Below are 17,330 nucleotides of genomic sequence, written 5' to 3' on the forward strand. Positions count from 1 at the left end.
TATAAGCAGATTCAAGAAGCTCAACAAAATCCAAGCACAAGAAACACAAAGAACACCACATCAAAGCATGTCAGCATTGTATTAGTTTCTGAGGGCTGCTGTAACAAACTACCATAAACTGAGAGCTTACAATAACAGAAATTAATTGTCTTGTAATTTAGGAGGCCAGAAGTTCAAAATCAGGATGTCACCAGTGCTGTGTTCTCTCTAAAGTGACCATGGGAAGAATCGTTCCAAGCTTCTTCATAGATTCTGACCATTGCCAACAACCCTTGGTGTTCCTTGTGTGAAGATACACCATTCCTATCCCTATCTCCACCTTCGCATGATCTTCTTTCTGCATGTCTCTGTCTTTACATGACATTCTCAAGTGTCTGTGTGTGTGTGTGTGTGTGTGTGTGTGTGCGTGCACATATCTGTGTGTATCCAAATTTCTCTCACTCATAAGGGCACTAGTCATGGGTTAGGACATACCCTAAACCAGTGTAACAGTTTAATGTGATTGCATCTGCAGAGACCCAATTTCCAAACAAGGCCACATTCACAGGTACCAGAGGCTGGAACTTGGATGTATTATTTTGCGGCAATACAATTTTATCCAGTCTAATTAAATTATTTAAAACTGGTGATTCATAAAAGCAGACATAAGGGTGAAAAAATTATGTTCATTTGTATACAAAGGAATAAAGATAACTGCAGATTTTTCACTGGACACTATGCAAGTCCCCCCTCCCCAAAGACATTGGAACAACATCTCCAAATCCCTGAAAGAAATCATGTTAGAATTTTATATCAGCAAAAACATGTTTGATAAACTAAGGTGAGATAAATACTTTCTCAGAGGTACCAAAGCAGAAAGAATCCATCACTAGGAAGATCTACCACAGGAAATGTGTCCTCCAAGTGGAAGCGAAGTGGGGCAGGTGGAAGTACAAGTCCGTCACAAGAAAGAGGAACAGTAGAAATGTTAGCTATATGGTTCTGTACAAGACAGTTTTCTTATTACTTAAATGTAAAACTAAATTATAAAATAATTGACAATTCAAAGCAAAAATAATGGCAATTGTATTATGGAGTTTGTACCAAGGATAGAATCAAATATATGATAAAACTAGCACAATAGGCAGGAGGAGAGGAACGAAGCGCACTATTTTCAGGAGCTCACAGTACACAGTGAGTGAGCGACGTCAATTGAAGATAATGAGTCAAAGATGTAGCTGATAAACCTGAAAGCAACCACTGAAATAACACAGCAGGGAGGTACATAAACCTATACAGAAGAGAATCACAGAAAATATTCATTACCCTAAAAGAAGGGAGGAAAACATCAGAAAGTGAAGGAAGACTGAGTAGGACAAGAAGAAAACAAAGAGCTACGTGGAAGATGTCAACAGTCTCAACCACCCACTTAAAGTTGGGCACTGTCGGATGAGTTGACAGGCACGGCTGAACCTTGTGCCGCACGCAAACTCACTTCCAATGTCAAGGTACAAGCTGGTGAAGTGTAAAAAGATGGAAAGTTACATGTTCTGTGAGCACTAACCTAAAGAAAGCTGGAGGGACTGTATCAATATAAGATGGGACTTCAGAACAAAGACGATTACTAGGGATGAAGAGGGGGCATTGCCTAACAGTTTTGTCCATCAGGAGGATGTGAAATCTTAAACATTTATGCACCTAGTGACAGAATTTCCAGATACGTGAAACAAAAACTAATAAAACTATTATGAAGAAATAGACAAATTCACGATTATAGTTAGAGAATTCAACTTCTCTCTTAATAACTGATAAAGTAGACAGAAGGGACTTGAATGACATCATGCACCAACCGGACTTGACTGGCACCTAGAGAACACTCTCCCTGACAACAGCAAAATACTCATTTGTCTCATGTACACGCAAAACACTGACCACAAGGGACCATATTCTGGCCCACGAAAAAGTCTCAATAAATTCAAAATTTCTCAAGACATACCACGTTTTTGACAATGATGGAATTACACTCAAAACTGACAACAGATCTCTGGAAAATCTCCAAATGTTTGGAAATTAAACAACAAACACTTAATAACCCAGAAGTCAAAAGAACTCAAAAAAATTGAAAATTGAACTAAGTGGAAATGAAAACACCAACATATCAAAGCTTGCAGGGTGCCATCAAGGTAGCAGAGGGAAAGGAATCCAGATAAATACCTGCAGGAGCTGGAGCAGTAAGGCTGGGAGCCCGAAAGGCACAGGGACGAGGACGAGGAAGAGGGACGTTTCTGCCCGTGACCGTGTTACTTCCATAGAACATGTCACAGAATCCACGAAAAAGAGGCTGGAATTAGTGAGCTTAGCCTGGTGGCACCACGCCAGGTCAATGTACAAAAATCAGTTGTACTTGTGTAAGCCAGCAATGAACAATTATAGACTGAAGTTCAAAAACAAAATGACCGTTACATTGAAATATGAAATACTTAGGGATACATTTAATAAAATATATGCAATACCTGCACATTGAAAACTGCAAAATTTATTCAGGGAAGTAAAATACATTTACTTAATTAAATTTATGGAATTAAATCGAGAACTACACTGTGTTCATGGATTGGAAGATACAACATGAGTAAACTATAAATTCTGTTTTAACAGGTCTGCTTATTACCTTGGTACAATAAGGCCAACGGAGCAGGAAATGACTGCCATTGAAAAGATTGAAAAGACCATTTGTTACTCACAGGTCCAGAGGAGGGGGCATGCCATCCTTGGGGCCACCAGAAAAGCACTGGGGTCCATCAGGAGACAGAAGGAGGAGGAACTGTGGACAAGAGCCCCTCTTGTAGCCAGTCATGTTGGCACACGCCTATAATCCCAGGCGTGAGAGGCTGAGGTAGGAAGATCGCAAGTTCAAAGCTAGTGTTAGCAACTTAGTGAGGCCCTGAGCAACCTAGGAAGCCCCTGTCTCTAAATAAAATATAAAAACGGCTGGGGATGTGGCTCAGTGGGTTAAACACCCCTGGGTTCAATCCCCAGTAACAACAACAACAAAGCCTTTCTTATAGTTTCTGCAGGAAGGAATGAGTGAGTTTGAATAAGCAGGCTAAGCAGCCTCCAGATTATCTAGTGAATAATTTCAGTGGGCTCTGGGGCTCAGGGCTGGCCCAGGGAGAAGAGGTCAGGTAGACGGTGGCCAAGAGGATGAGAGTCCCCGAAGGGGTGGCTGGGACATGAACTCTGGGCTGGTTTGTTTCTCTCCGGAAACACCCTCAGGAGAGGGACTCCTCCGAGGAGCAGCGGGGTGAGGAGGTCAAGGCCCAGAGACGCACGGAGATGACTGGCTTGTCTAGAACCAGGCATGCCTAGCGTATGTGAGTCAGGCAGGTGTTAAGAGTGTCCAGTTTACAGAAGCTGGAAACATGGCCGATATACAGACGCATTCTGGGAGTGGCTAAATACCTTCAGTCCTGTGATTCACTCTCTAGTCTGTGAGACAGACTTGGGACAAGACCCATCTGCCTTTTTGACCCCCTCTGACCAGTGGGCCCTGGTGACATGGCGGGTTTTCCCAGACTAGCATCAGCTTAGAGAGTCTGCAACAGCTCTGAGAAGGCCTGGTCAGATCCATGTCCAGAATGATCCAGTCGGATGCCAGCTCCTCTGCGAGAGGCTAAGGGAAGGTTCCTTGAATCTTGAAGGTTTTGAGGGCCTTCTCCAAGGACCTGACCTCCTGGTCACTTACTTTCTTGCTTTGTTCAGATCATGGTCCTCGGTCTAAGGTCTGCTGCAGACTCCTGATGTAACACATGCTTATGTTTCCCTGGGACAGCACCTTCCCCCGAGCCAGTCGCAGCTGCAATGTTCTAAATTCTTTTGTTCCTCCTTTGACCAGACCTCTAGATGTCTTAAGGTCCTGCATTCAATGCCCAGACTCCCTCTTGCTCTCCATTCCCTCCCTAAATGATTTCCACTGGCTCCCTGGCTCCAAAAGACATTTCTAGGCTGATGATGCTGACATTTCTCATTCTCGGATTCCTTCCGATTCTAGACCCGAATCACGAGCTGCCTCCCTCCCGGCCCTCCATTAGGATGGCAGGAAGCACTTCCACTTGGGTGTGGCCTAAGCTGAGTGAGCCTTTCACTCCTCCTCCCCAGACCTGCTCTCTCACAGATAAACAACACCACCATCCACCCAAAGAAATGCTTGACTCTTCAGCAGCTGCCCAACCAATAAAGAGCCCAAGGCCCTGTCCTGAGAAGGTCCTCCAAGTCTGGGCGCTGCCGAGCTCTCTTGGGGACCCTCCTCCCGCACATCCCCTGAACCCCACTGATCTTCCTGTCCTCTGGTTCCTCCCTGACCTGGGCCATTTGTTCTCCCAGGCCCTTCTGTTTGGAAAGCTTTTGCTCCAAGCAGATAAAAGGTGCCAAGAAGGGGGAGCAGACAGTCATCGGCACCTCTGCCACGGTGGGTGCTCTCGGCCAGCTGCAGCCTGCAGGTCACCACATGGCGCAGGTCATTCTGCTCCCAAGTTCACCTCCCAGCTGAGAGGCCCAAACATGGCTCCCAGGCCCAGCTCCCCACCCCATCCTTCTCACCTTCACACCTTCTCTCAGGACCCGAAATTCTCGCGCTCATCCATGGGTCTACATGTTCCTGGTTTATGGCCCCCACTCCTTGTCCAGAATAGAAGGTTCTGCAAGGCAGGGACTGAGGTGTCTGCTCTTGACAGCCACAGTAGTCCCTGGTGTGATGGATGGGACAGGCACCGATAAGCAGCTATTACCCCTGCAGTTGCAAGGAGCTGGAAGTGGGCGTGTTTTCCAAAAATTCCAATCATAATATTTTCCATTTCGGGGAAAATAATTACAAGGCTTCTCACCTCCCGAGCTCTCTTATAGCTTGTTAATCTATCTCACGGTGCCTACAAATATCCTTCCTAAACAACGGGAAAATGGACGAGGCGCCCGGCAGTTGGTATTACTGAATGGAGATTTTTATTAGAACAAGCATTTCTCATTGCTGTAAGCAAAGCATTAGATTCATCAAGCGAATGCACATCTTTGGTCTGCACAGAGAAGGGAGCAGAGGCCTCTCACACACATCTCGGCCAGGAAGGGAGCAGAGGCCTCTCACACACATCTCGGCTCTGCAGAACAAAGCATTTCAGCGAGTGATCCATTGGGGCTGTAAATGTTTGCAAACTAAGGCACTGGGGGACAGGAGAGCATGTGAGGTGGCACAGGACACAGATCAAGGATTCCCAGTATCCCTGAGCGCTGTCTAGCAATCTCCCAGCCTCCTCATCTCCCATAGCAGGTACCCAGAAAGGGTGGACACAGGGCCTAAGGGTGTTCATCATCTCTATTGAGATCTCAAATGACCCAGAAAATCTCACAGCTAACTTACTTCCACCCTAACTTACTGGAAGACAAATTATGTTTTATCAACTTGCCATTGCATGTCCTGTGAATTAAACCTGAACTAGAAAACAGATTTTGGCAAAATGTTATTGTGCTACATGCACTTCAGAAAGCCACTAATGTGGGTCACGGAAGCATGATCCCATTCGGTGAAGGGATTATTTTTGGAGCCTCTGGGACCCACCAGGCAGGGAGAACTCATTTTTTAATACCCAAGGGACAGGAAACCCCGGTGCCCCCGAGCCCGCAGTAGCCATTTGGGTTCTTGCTCAGGTACTGCTGGTGGTAGTCTTCCGCATAGTAGAAAGTCTGTCCCTCCCGGATGTCAGTGGTGATCTGGTTGAAGCCATGCTCTGAAAGAACCTGTGGGGGAGAGAAAGAGACCTCAGGACACAATGCTAGACACAGGGCCTCCTGGAAGAGGAGGGCTGAGGTGTTGCAGGAAGTGGATGGGGCGGAGGTCATGCTCTGGCTGGGCCCTTCCCAGATGGACGTGTACCCTGCTGGACCTCAGTGAATTGGCATTTGAAATCAGGTGTAAATTAGTTTGTGACTCTGGGATTTATGCTCTATCCACTGCCCTACTGCTACCCCTCGCCCACGGCTCAGGATAGGCTCCACACGCCCTCAGGTGGTAGCACAGAATGTCCTCACTCTGAGTTCTCGGGAGCAAGACACTTGCTCAGGTGCTCTGGGAGCCCATTACCTGTGGGGCCTGTGCTCTGAGCTCCAGGCTAGACGGGCAGGGGAGCCAGGTCAGGGGAGGACATGACTCGAGGGCCTATGTCAGCCATCACTGCCCTCTGTGACCCAGTTTAAGTCCTGGTGGCATCTGCTACTAGGGAAGGAAACCTGTCACCACAGTTGAAGGGAAAGAACAGAGCTATTTGGGGCATGAGAAGGATTAAAAAACAGACAAGACTCCCCACAGACTCTACCATTGCTTCTCCCTTTTGAATTCCAGCTGCACCCTGATTCTTTCTGGTTGCAGGGGGATCTCTGAGCATAAGGCTACAGAGACTCAACCTCAGTCACTGACTCCATCTGGCCCCGAGCTGCCGAGTCAAGCCAGGGACCTTGCTTTCACAAGGTGCTGACCAGACTGTTGGTCCATCTGAGATGAAATCCTCCAATCTGCCCACTCAGCGAGCCCGATGTCGTATGCAGCACGCATGGCTGCTTCAGCTTCTTCTGAGAACTCAACCTTTCTCCAGAATCTCTGCCTAGCTCTTGGAGCCAGAATGAGGCAGACAGGCAATCCTAAAGCCAAGCAGGCTGGGAGTCCTCGGCAAGGCGGGCTATTGGACCAGGAGCAGCTGGTTTTCTTGCAGGGGTTAGAAATGAGAAGAAGGAGCCATTCTAATGTCAGTTTTGACTATTTTTTTTTTGTAAACTAGCAATTATTGAGTGTTTACCATATGCCATGCTCTGTGCAAAGACTTCGCATGTATTAATTTTAGCATTACAACAGCCCTAGGAAGGAAATCCTATTATTATCTCCCATATTTAAAAGTGTATGTCAGACATTGTGCCTTGATCCTTGATGTCCTCAGCGTGGCAGGGACTGCAGAGGTGGCGCTTTGGGACCACATTTCCCAGATTCTACTTATAGCAATGGCCCACTTTTGATTCCACAAATGAGAGAAACCCACATAGAATCTGAAAGGCTCAACACAAGGAGAGACTATAACTGCACGGTGCCACGGTAAGGTCGGCGATGGCCGCGTGCGGAGCGCACACCTGTGACTTGGCCAGCTCCTGCTGGCTTCCCTCCATTCCCAAGCTGCAGGCAATTCAAGTCACTGGGCAATGAGTTTTGGAGATTTCTGTAACCTCTTGGTATCCTGAAATCTAATGATGCTTTCTCCAGACCTTCACCTGCAATGATTCCGTAAACACCAAATCCCCTGTATGAAATCCTTCTTGAACTACCTTGAACATTTTCTGTTTCCATGACTGAATCCTGGCTGACCTGGCATTTGGTACCAGATTATTTTCAGGAGACAGAACTCCAGAAGGATGAGGGCCTGGGAGGGGCGTACTGGCAGGAGAACCACGTGGAGTGTTTGCTGCTTCAGGCAGCAGAGAGCTTGAAAAGAAAAAGCCAAGGTCAGGACTCGACATGGTGGCCCGTAGCAAGTTAAGAGAAGCAGAGAACTCCTATGATTGATTTAAAATAATCTCTCTTGCAGCTGTAGCCATATACAGTAAAAGATTCCATCTGAAGGACTCCAGGTTGATTCGCAAGCGGAGCTCTCCCTGGGTCTTAGGCCAGCAACAAGGGTGCTGGTTCCCCTGGGCTGGCTGACTCGCTTGGTGTCGCCTCCTGCCCTGTGCTGTCTTGCCTGGCTGTGTCTTCCCTATTCTGAGGAGCCGACCCCTGGTGTGAGGGATTCTTGGCCCCTTCCTGGTCTCCTCTGCCCAGGTAGGCCCAGGTGTCTTGCCACAGCCCCCTGGTGCCTGTTCCCTCCCAGGCGCCTGGGCCGCTGCTCTTCTCAGACCAGTGGTCAGGCAGGACCTAGGGCTGTGGTCCCGCCGCCACTCCCTGGGCTGGCGGGGTGGAAGGGAGGCCCACGCTCGCCGCTGCAGTTCCAGTGCGCGGCCGCAGGGTGGCAGGCGCTGCGCTCAGATCCAGGAGCCGCCCAAGCCTGGGAGCGGCCGCCAAGGTGGACCCATCTGCCTGGCAGCTCTGACAGGCCCAGCCGCCTCTCCAAAGACCTTTCTCCATCCCCGTCTCCCACTTGCCCCAAAACAAGGATCTGCAGGCTTTTGCTTTTCGTGGACCTTTTTGGCCATCAACACATGGGATCACGACAAGCACATCCCACAACACTCGGGTGCCTTCTGGCTCTTGGTATCTAGACCTCAGGTTAAGATGCTGAGCTCTAAAAAACTGCCAAAGGATACAGCATGAAGGTTCGCTGCCCACAAGCGCTCCACCTTTCTCTCTTGCCCCACCTCAGCTGACCCCACAGAGCAGCGACACCTTTTGAAGGCAGAACAAACTCTCCTAACAGCAAGAGAGCGAGGTCTCCTGGCGCCCAGCCCGTCAGAGGGTTAATGGCCTTCCAAATCTTCCCAAGCATCTTCTGAGTCCAGCAGAGGCCAGAAGACAACCTGGAGCTTCAGGACGGCGAAGCTGACATCAGAGGTGCTAGGCCGGCGCTGATTTTCTAAGGGATGTCAGGAGTTTGCGGGACCCTCATGTGGCAGATGCCCAATGCAGGCTGCTTTTTCTTTCATTTTTTTTCATTTCATTATGCAAGAAATCATATGGGGTAGGGGTCACTATTCTGACTTTACCCAGGAGGAAACAAAAAGCAATTAAGAACCTTGCTCAAGTTCATGTGCCAAGCACTAGTGGTGGGTTTGGATAAGGATCCAGGCCTGTCTGGCTCTCGATTCCATGCTCCTTCTCACACACAAGCTGTCCCCAGAAGGGAGGACTAGAGAGCCAGGCAGGAAGTAAGCCTCAGGGAACTGAGCATGTCAGAGGTGCAAAAAGTTGACATGGATAAACAAGAAAGTTGTACTGGAATTCTATAGAGTGGGAACTGGGAGTGAGTCAAGGGTGCTGCCTCTGGAGACACGTGTGTGTGTGTGCACGCAAGTGTGTGGGACAGAGGGGCATGCACATGCATTCTGCATGTGAGTGTGTACCTTGTGCATGTGCATACGGCGCTCACGAGGATGCTGTGTGAAATAGTCAACCTCACCGTGGACTGACCCACACATCCTTTCACTTCTCAGAAACTGTATCGGAATGAAGAAACTTGAACACAGGTTAGTGATGCTCACACCTCGGGGAGAATCCTGTGAACACTGTGCATGCTCTTCCCATAGGAAACTCACAACCACACATTTGGTTATCGTTTCAAATGATTCTAAGACCCTCTGGGGTCCAGCCACAGCCCAGGATTCAGACCCTTAGACAGGGCTGCCAAGTTCAAAGACTTCACAGCCCCTGCACAACCCAGCAGCCACCACTCACAGGGGTGGGGAAACGTGCAGGCACATTGATCAGCAGTGACCATCTTCGAGACAGATGACCCTGATCACAGTTAGAAGGCCCTTTAGCAAGGCCAGATGGCTGTGCTTGCTACAGAAAAAGTCACCAGGAAAGAAAGAGCAGTTCAGACCTCTTGACTATTTTTGAAAGCCTCATGAAGTCTGATCCAAGCAAATCCCATCTCCTTTACCCACCAAAAGAATTCAGGCTTATGTATTGGGTTCATGTGTTACTATTTGTAAAACATATCTGTGTATTTCATTTTATTTTGTGATAATTTTTAAAGCACTCTAATTGTTAGGAGTTAATTTCCTAGAAGTTAAGTTTATGATACTGAGCCCATAAGAAACTGGGGTATACCTTCAAAGAGCTCAACAGAAACTGTCTGGGAGCCAGCCAGGTCTGTTTTACAGGACACGACGCAGGGGCGCAGAAGCCAGTTCTGTTCGCCTCTAGTGCCAGCAGGGAGCTCCTCCCTGGCACATCTTGCTGGTTTCTACTTTTCCCTTCTGAACTGAGACACCACTTTGGTACCTTCTAGATCTGACTCTATCAAATTTCATGCCCAGAGTACATACACCAAACAGCACACACGTTACAGACACCCCATGAGGCTCAGTAAGCTCAGCCTGTGTCGATGCCTAAGTCGGCATGTTGGTCCGTGGATAGCTTCTGGCTGACCAGATGGCTGTCCATCAAAATCTCTGTGACAGGATATGAAATGACTGGCATGGCTTTTAAATAAAACCACTAGAAAGGAAACACCATCTATTCGGAGCTGAGCAGAGGCTCCGCATGTCTGGTTCAGTGTGGCATGGGCGGGAGCAGCCGCCAGCCTGGCACTGATGAGTGGCTTGTCAGCAACTCCAGGGAGGACTCCAGACCCACAGCCCCTGGCTCTGGGAGAGACGAAGTGCCCAGAGTCAACTGCCCTTGGCTCAAGCAGGAGGGAAAGCTCCCCACCATCCGGCAGTGAGGGAGTGCTCAGCAGGCCGACGCCCCTCCCAGGCCAGCAGAGTGCACTGACCTGTCCCAGCCTCTCCAGCTGATGGAGGGAAGGAGGTGACACATTTAGGTCTAATTCGGTCCATTAAAGAGACCTGCTTATGCAAATGATGGCCTCTAGACAGAAGAGCTGGCTTCCTGGAAGGGCTGAAATGTTCCTGTGCTCTGTCCTTTCCCAGACTCTGCGGTTCTGTCACACAGCTAATGGCTTTCATTATCTATTCCTCTGTGTCCCTGCACTCTGAAGGTAAATGGCAGGTCTTCTGAGCCGCCAGCATATTCCTCTAGGTTTGCAATGCAAAATGACAGAGCTGCTGGCTGGGCTTTGCCTCTGCGGAGAGGGGAGGAAGGATGGGGTTCAGGATGCTCTCCTGACCAAGAAGGCTCTGGAGTGTTGCCCTGGCTCCTCGCGTGTGGACAGCCACAGCAGCTTGCTTGAATGCAAACTCTGGGTCCCTCTCCAGACCCACTGAATCAGAATCAGTATTTTAAGTGATCTGCAGGGGCCGCGTGTGCTACAGGTTGAGGCGCTCTGCCCCGTGGGACAGGTGTGGCAGACTGCAGTGGTGGTCACCAAATTCTCTTGCCCTCCCCCTGGAGGCCAGGCTGCCCACATGAGTGGCTTTGGCACCACGTGGTTTCTGGGCAGAGGCTATGACATGCCAGCAAGAGTTTTGCCACTTTTCTCTTTTCCACAGCAAGCAGCAAAGGACCTGCTAGTGATGCTCCGTCACCCAGGCCTAGGAAAGGACAATGACAACCAGGGAGCAGAGCCCCCAACAGAATATTTTGTTTCTTCCACTGGTCTCACCCCAATACTCCCTGGGGAATGAAGATGCCCTCTGTCCATGAGGAGGCCAGACTTAACTGGAGGAGACAGGACTTTCACCATCACCAGTATCCACTGTGGGAGGCAGAAGGAATGTTCCAGAATGTTGAAAGTGCAATGAGAGCCCTTTGAGGGGTTGGAGGAAGGAAAGGTTTATCCAGCTGGGAAGATGCTTCCTGGAGGAGGTGGGACTGAATGGGCATTTCACAGTGGGTGGACTTGCGTTCTGAGCTGAGGGGACTCCTTGATCAAGTCTGGGGAGTCAGGGGCAGGTAACCTGGCATATCTGAGGAGAGCTGACGGGCCTGGGGGTAGGGGGCAGACAAGTTCTGGTGCTGTCAAGGCGGGGGCCAGGGCGAGGAGCCCAGCAGACACGGACTCAGGGGCAGATGGCAGGAAGAGATGGAAGCAGGGATGGAGGGAGAGGTCTCGGGTCTTTGAGCTTGTGGTCTATTTCTGCTCACGCCACGTGGGGTGAACCAGCTGTGAGCTCTTTGTTCTTCCTCTGCCTATGACACAGGAGCACTTCACAGGACTAGCGGGCTGCCCCCCCACCCCCAGGCCAAGGTGGCAGGTGTGTCCCAGGCTCACCTGCTTGCCAGCAGCAAGGTCTCCAAGGCTGACTGAACTGAGGCAGGGACGAGGGTGAGGAGGCAGCCGCCCCGCTCTCCCGTGAACTCTGTCTCCCCCACCTTTCAAATTCCAAGCACACGGGTACGTGAAGACTTGCCTACTAGAACCCCACCAGGCTAGCCTGCGCCAGGCGGCCTTGGCCTCAAAAGGAGGAGGGCTGAGCCGTGCGACCTTCTGCTCCAGTCATAGGACAGGCTCAGGGTCCTGTGGCTGAGACATGGCTCTGGCTCTGGCTTAGGCAGTCACCTCCACCCACAAGATGGTTCACATCAATCACTTGTTCAAGGACTGCTGGTTCCTCTTGATTTGATCTTTCCTTTGAGGTCTGCTGGTTGCGAAAAAGAATTCAAACAACTTTCCCTGCGTAGGTTTTACTGTCATGAATTTTAGCTGCAGAAGAAATGGATCTCTCTGCCTCTGTCTCTCTCCTCTCTCCCGAGTGTATCTCTGAGGGGTTATAATCTGCTATTTTATATCTGCAATCAATTAACGGCAACCTACGTTTTTGTTGTATTCTTAGCATTTAGAACACAAAAGAAACCACTTTCCACTTTTTCAGAAAAGCCAAGGACACCAGGTTTCACCTTGGGAATGAAATGCAGATTTCATTAAAAGGAAAGATCCTTCATTCCAAAAGGTTGAACAGAAAAACTTAAAGCAGCAGGACGGCTGGCTGCTTGAGTCCAGAATGTTGACTTCAGCAATGCCCAGGAGCCGTTCTCATTTATGTGCAAATCCCAGCAACCCAGACTGCTGAGAAGAAGATTGATTCCAATTTGAACAGTACACACACTGGCCAACGTGCTAGAAGGTTTCTTGGGAAGTGAGACTTTCAGTTTCAAAGTGAGGGCAGTCTTAGGAGAACTGGGATCCCCCAAGCTGTGGAATCTTTAAATAAAGTCCTGTCTAGTGTCTCACAAGCACTGGGCAGTTTGTTTTACCCATTTGGGTCTCAGTTTCCTCGATTGTAAAATGAGAAGGTTAAATCAGGAGGCTGTCCTCTGGGGAAACTTCCTTCTCTCTTTGAGTCCAGTCTTCTAGTGATGAAGGCTTGGTCCCCAGTCCACGGTGCTATTGAGAGGTGGTGGAACTTTCAGGAGGTGGGTGGAGCCTAGTGGGAGGAAGTGAGCTCACTGGGCGTGCCTTGGAGGAGACACTGGGTCCCAGCCCCTTCCCCTCTCTCTCTCTCTACTTCCCAGCTGTACTGCCATGAGGTGAGCAGGCTCCCACCCTGGTGTGCTGCCTCCCCACAAGCCCCAAAGCACCAGGTCAACCATGGACTGAAACCTCTGAAACTGAGAGCCAAAATCAACTTTTGCTCTGTACAAGTTGATTCTCTCAGGTATTTTGTCACAGTGATGGAAGTATGACTAACACAAGCATATTCTCAGTGCAACCTCATCAGTTTTTGTCCATTCTTTTCCTTTCCATTACTCAGATTGGATAATCTCCACTGACTTGTCTTCAACCTTGCTCTGTCTTTCATTTGACAACTCCTATAGGGTAGTTTTCTTTGAGAAAGTCTTTGACAAAATTCAGCACTATTCACTATAAAAACACTGAAGAAACTAGAGCCAGAAGGAACCTACCCCAACATCATAAAGGCGACATATGAAAAACCCAAAGACAGCCTCACAGTAAGTGGGGGGAAATGAAAGTATTTCTTTGAAAATATGGCACAAGACACGAATGTCCACTCTTTTTGTTGTTGTTGTTGTTGTTGTTGTTGTTGTTGTTACTGAGGATTGAACTCAGGGGCACTCAACCACTGAGCCACATCCCCAACCCTATTTTATTTAGAGACAGGGTCTCCCTGAGTTGCTTAGTGCCTCGCTTTTGCTGAGGCTGGCTTTGAACTCCGGATCCTCCTGTCTCAGTCTCCTGAGCTGCTGGGATTACCAGCCTGGGCCACCAGGCCCTGGTAGGATGTCCACTCTTATCACTCCTATTTAATATAGGGCTAGAAATTCTGGTCAAAGCAATTAGGCAAGAGAAGGAAATTAGAGGGATAAAAATTAGAAAGAAAGTCAAGTTATGACTATTTGCAGATGCTATGATCCTATACTTAGAAGATCCAAAAATACTCCACCAAAAGACTGCTAGAGCTAATATACAGATTCAGCAAAAGGGCTGGTTACAAAAATCAACATACAAAAATCAATAGTCTGGCAGGATATGAGGGCACGCTCCTATAATCTCAGTGACTGGGGAGGCTGAGGCAGGAGGATCACAAGTTTGAGGTCAGCCTCAGCAACTTAGTGAGACCCTGTCTCAAAATAAATAAAATATAAAAAGGGCTGGGGATGCGGCTCAGTGGTTAAGCACCCCTGGGTTCAATTCCTGCTACCAAAAAAACAAACAAAAAAAAATCAATAGCTTTCCTATATACCAACAATGATTCTGCTGAAAAAGAAATCAGAAAAACAGTTCCATTCACAATAACCTCAAAACAAAAACAAAAAAACAAAACAAAACAAAACAAATAACCCTAGGAATAAATCTACCCAAAGAAGTGAAAGATCTCTACAATAAAAACTAGAACATGAAGAAAGAAATTGAAGAAGACCCAAGAAGACAAAGACCTCCATGCTCATGGACAGGCAGAATTGATATTGTTTAAATGGTCATACTACCAAAAGCAATACACAAATTCAATGCAATCCCCATCGGAACATCAATGACATTCTCACAGAGCTAGGAAAAACAGTCCTAAAATTCATTTGGAAGAATAAAAGACCCAGAATAGCCTAAGCAATTCTAAGTCAAAATAGCAATGCTGGGGGCACCACAATACCTCACTTCGAATTATACTACAGAGCTATAGTAACAAAAACTGCAAGGTGCTAGCACAAAAAACAGACACATAGACCAATGGTACAGAACAGAAGACGCAGAAACAAACCCAGACATCTATAGTCATCTGATCTTTGACAAAGGTGCCTAAAACATACACTGGAGAAAAGACAGCCTCTTTAACAAATGGTGCTGAGACAACTGGTTATCCACATGCAGAGGAGTGAGACTAGACCCTTAGCTCTCACCCTGCACTAAATCAACTCAAAATGGACCAAAGACCTGGGAATTAGACCAGAAACTATGCAACTCCTAGAAGAAAATGTAGGGTCAACACTCCAGTATGTAGGTACAGGCAATGACTTTATCAATAGGACCCTAAGGCTCAGGAAATAATGCCAAGAGTTAATAAATGTGATGACATCAAATTAAAAAGCTTCTTCACAGCAAAGGAAACAAGAATGTGAAAAGAAAACCCACAGAATGGGAAAAAATCTTTCCTAGCTACTCTTCTGACAGGATTAATATCTAGAATATATAAAGAACTAAAAAACACCAAAAAAAAACCCCCCAATTAATAAATGGGCAAATGAAATAAACACTTATCAAAAGAAGAAATACAAATGGACAATAAATGTATGAAAAAAATGTTCACTATCACTAGCAATTATGGAAATGCAAATCAAAACTACACTGAGATTTCACCTCACATGGGGCAGAATGGCAGTCATCAAGAATACAAACAATAATGGATGCTGGAGAGGATTTACACTGTTGGTGTAAAAAAATGTTTATACTGTTAGTCTAAAAGTGTTGTTGGGATCATAACTTAGTACAACCACTATGGAAATCAGTATGGAGATTCCTCAAAAGACCAGGTAAGGAACCACCATATGAGCCAGCTATACCAATCCTCAGATTTATCCTAAAGAATTAAAGTCATCATGCTGCAGTGATACATGCATACCCATGTTTAAGGCAGCACAATTCACAATAGTCAAACTATGGAACCAGCCTAGGTGTCCATTAACAGATAGATGAATAAAGGAGATGTGGTATATATACACAACGGAGTTTTATTCAGCCACAAAAAAATGAAATTATGTCATTTGCTGGAAATGGATAGAACATGAGACCCTTACATGAAGCAAAATAAGTTGAACTTAGAAGGTCAAGGGTTCTATGTTTTCTCTCATATGTGGAAGCTGGAGAGGATAAAGAAAAGAAATGTTGGGGAGGGTCTCATGAAAACCAAAGGGAGATCAGTAGAGGAAGGGGACCAAGGGTGGGAAGTGGGGAGGGAGGGAGGAAGTGCTGGGAGGGATATTGGCCAAGTTATATCGTTACATCATGTGCACATATGCAAATCAAATAAATCCCATAATCTTGTAAAATTATAATGCATCAATAAAAATGCATTAAAAAAAGAGTTTTTAGTTTGTTCTGTTTAGTTCCAGAATTTCTATTTAGTTGCTTGTTTTATGATTTCTACTTCCTTCTTGACATTCTTTGTTCAGTGAAAACTTCCTTATATTTTCCTTTAATTCTTCAGACATGGTTTCCTTTAGTTTTTTTCAGCTTCTTTATAGTAGCTACCCAAAGTCTTTGTCTAGCAAGTTGTACATTCGTGTTTGTCTCTTAATTTTTTTTCTTTGAAAATTTTGCATTTGAAATTTATAAAGTGGCCGGTCCAGTTCCTCTCTCCCACGATGAGTGGTCACTGTTGTCTACCTTAGCTGTTCATTTTAGTGAGCTTCTTCTCCACGTTCCTTTCCAGGTCTGACCACTGATGGCTCTGCCCGATCAGCTCGTGTTGGGGGAGGCCCCTTTGAGGCCCGAGGCACCACAGCCCTGGGCGCTGTGCCTGTGTTGGAGCGCACACCTGAAATGCTTCAGCCCTTACACTCTGCCTTGTCTTTGCTCTTTTCTCACCTTATTGTCAGTGACCTGGGCTGGAGGATCCGGGGGGAAGTTCCCCTCCACCCCACAGGGCCCACTGAAGTTAACAAGTAAGAGACAGATCACCAGAAGGCGGCACTGGACTTGTTCAATGGACACCTGTTCTCTGGATTCACGCACAATCTGCCAAAGAAAGGGCTAAAGTTTAAACACCCTCTCCCCAGGGGAGAGGGAAGTGGGACTGCAGGTGTTTCTGGAGGAACAGTAAACAATTTTTAAGAGAGATGAATGAGCCTGGGACAACGCTCCTCTGTGGAGGAGCTGCGGAGGCAGCAAGGAATGCTAGAGGCAGGAGCCACATCAACCCCGTGAACAGAAGTACCTTCTGGCACAGTCTCCCAGGCCGCCCCTGGGGCTGCCCTCAGAGGAAGACATGAAAGTCTGTCTGGGCTGGGGACCTTGAGGCTCTTCTCTAGTGGCTAATCCTTCCTGCTCTTTGATGGGGTTCTTAGGAAGGGGGCTTGAGAGAATTGCATGTCTTTTAGAAGTTTCCCCAGTCAGCAAAGGGAACTTCAGAGAGAGCTGGGAGGTTAGGAAGTCCTCAGAGCTGGGGCAGCATCTGTGCCTCCGAGTTCCTTTAATGCAAAAGTGCTCAGCAAGCCCAAGCACCAGCCTCTGGGTCTTGCTTTCAGGTGCCAACAGGGCCTTCTCAGGAAAATGCATGTTTGATCATTCGTCGCCCAGCGGAAGGACATTCGGTTG

General features: G+C 47.6%; 1 protein-coding gene across 3 annotated transcripts in view; it reads right to left on the bottom strand.

Moving 5' to 3' along the window:
* Positions 1-5,588: 5,588 nt before the first annotated feature.
* MSRA (methionine sulfoxide reductase A) overlaps positions 5,589-17,330 on the bottom strand; it is a 334,984-nt gene continuing 323,242 nt past the window's right edge. For all 3 annotated transcript variants that reach the window (XM_079139990.1, XM_079139989.1, XM_079139991.1), the window contains one exon: positions 5,589-5,763. In XM_079139990.1, coding sequence (XP_078996116.1) covers positions 5,599-5,763 — 165 coding nt within the window. In that variant the 3' untranslated portion in view covers positions 5,589-5,598. The remainder of the gene's footprint in view (positions 5,764-17,330) is intronic.

Source organism: Sciurus vulgaris (genome assembly GCF_902686455.1).
Source record: "Sciurus vulgaris genome assembly, chromosome: 5".
Lineage (NCBI taxonomy): Eukaryota > Metazoa > Chordata > Mammalia > Rodentia > Sciuridae > Sciurus > Sciurus vulgaris.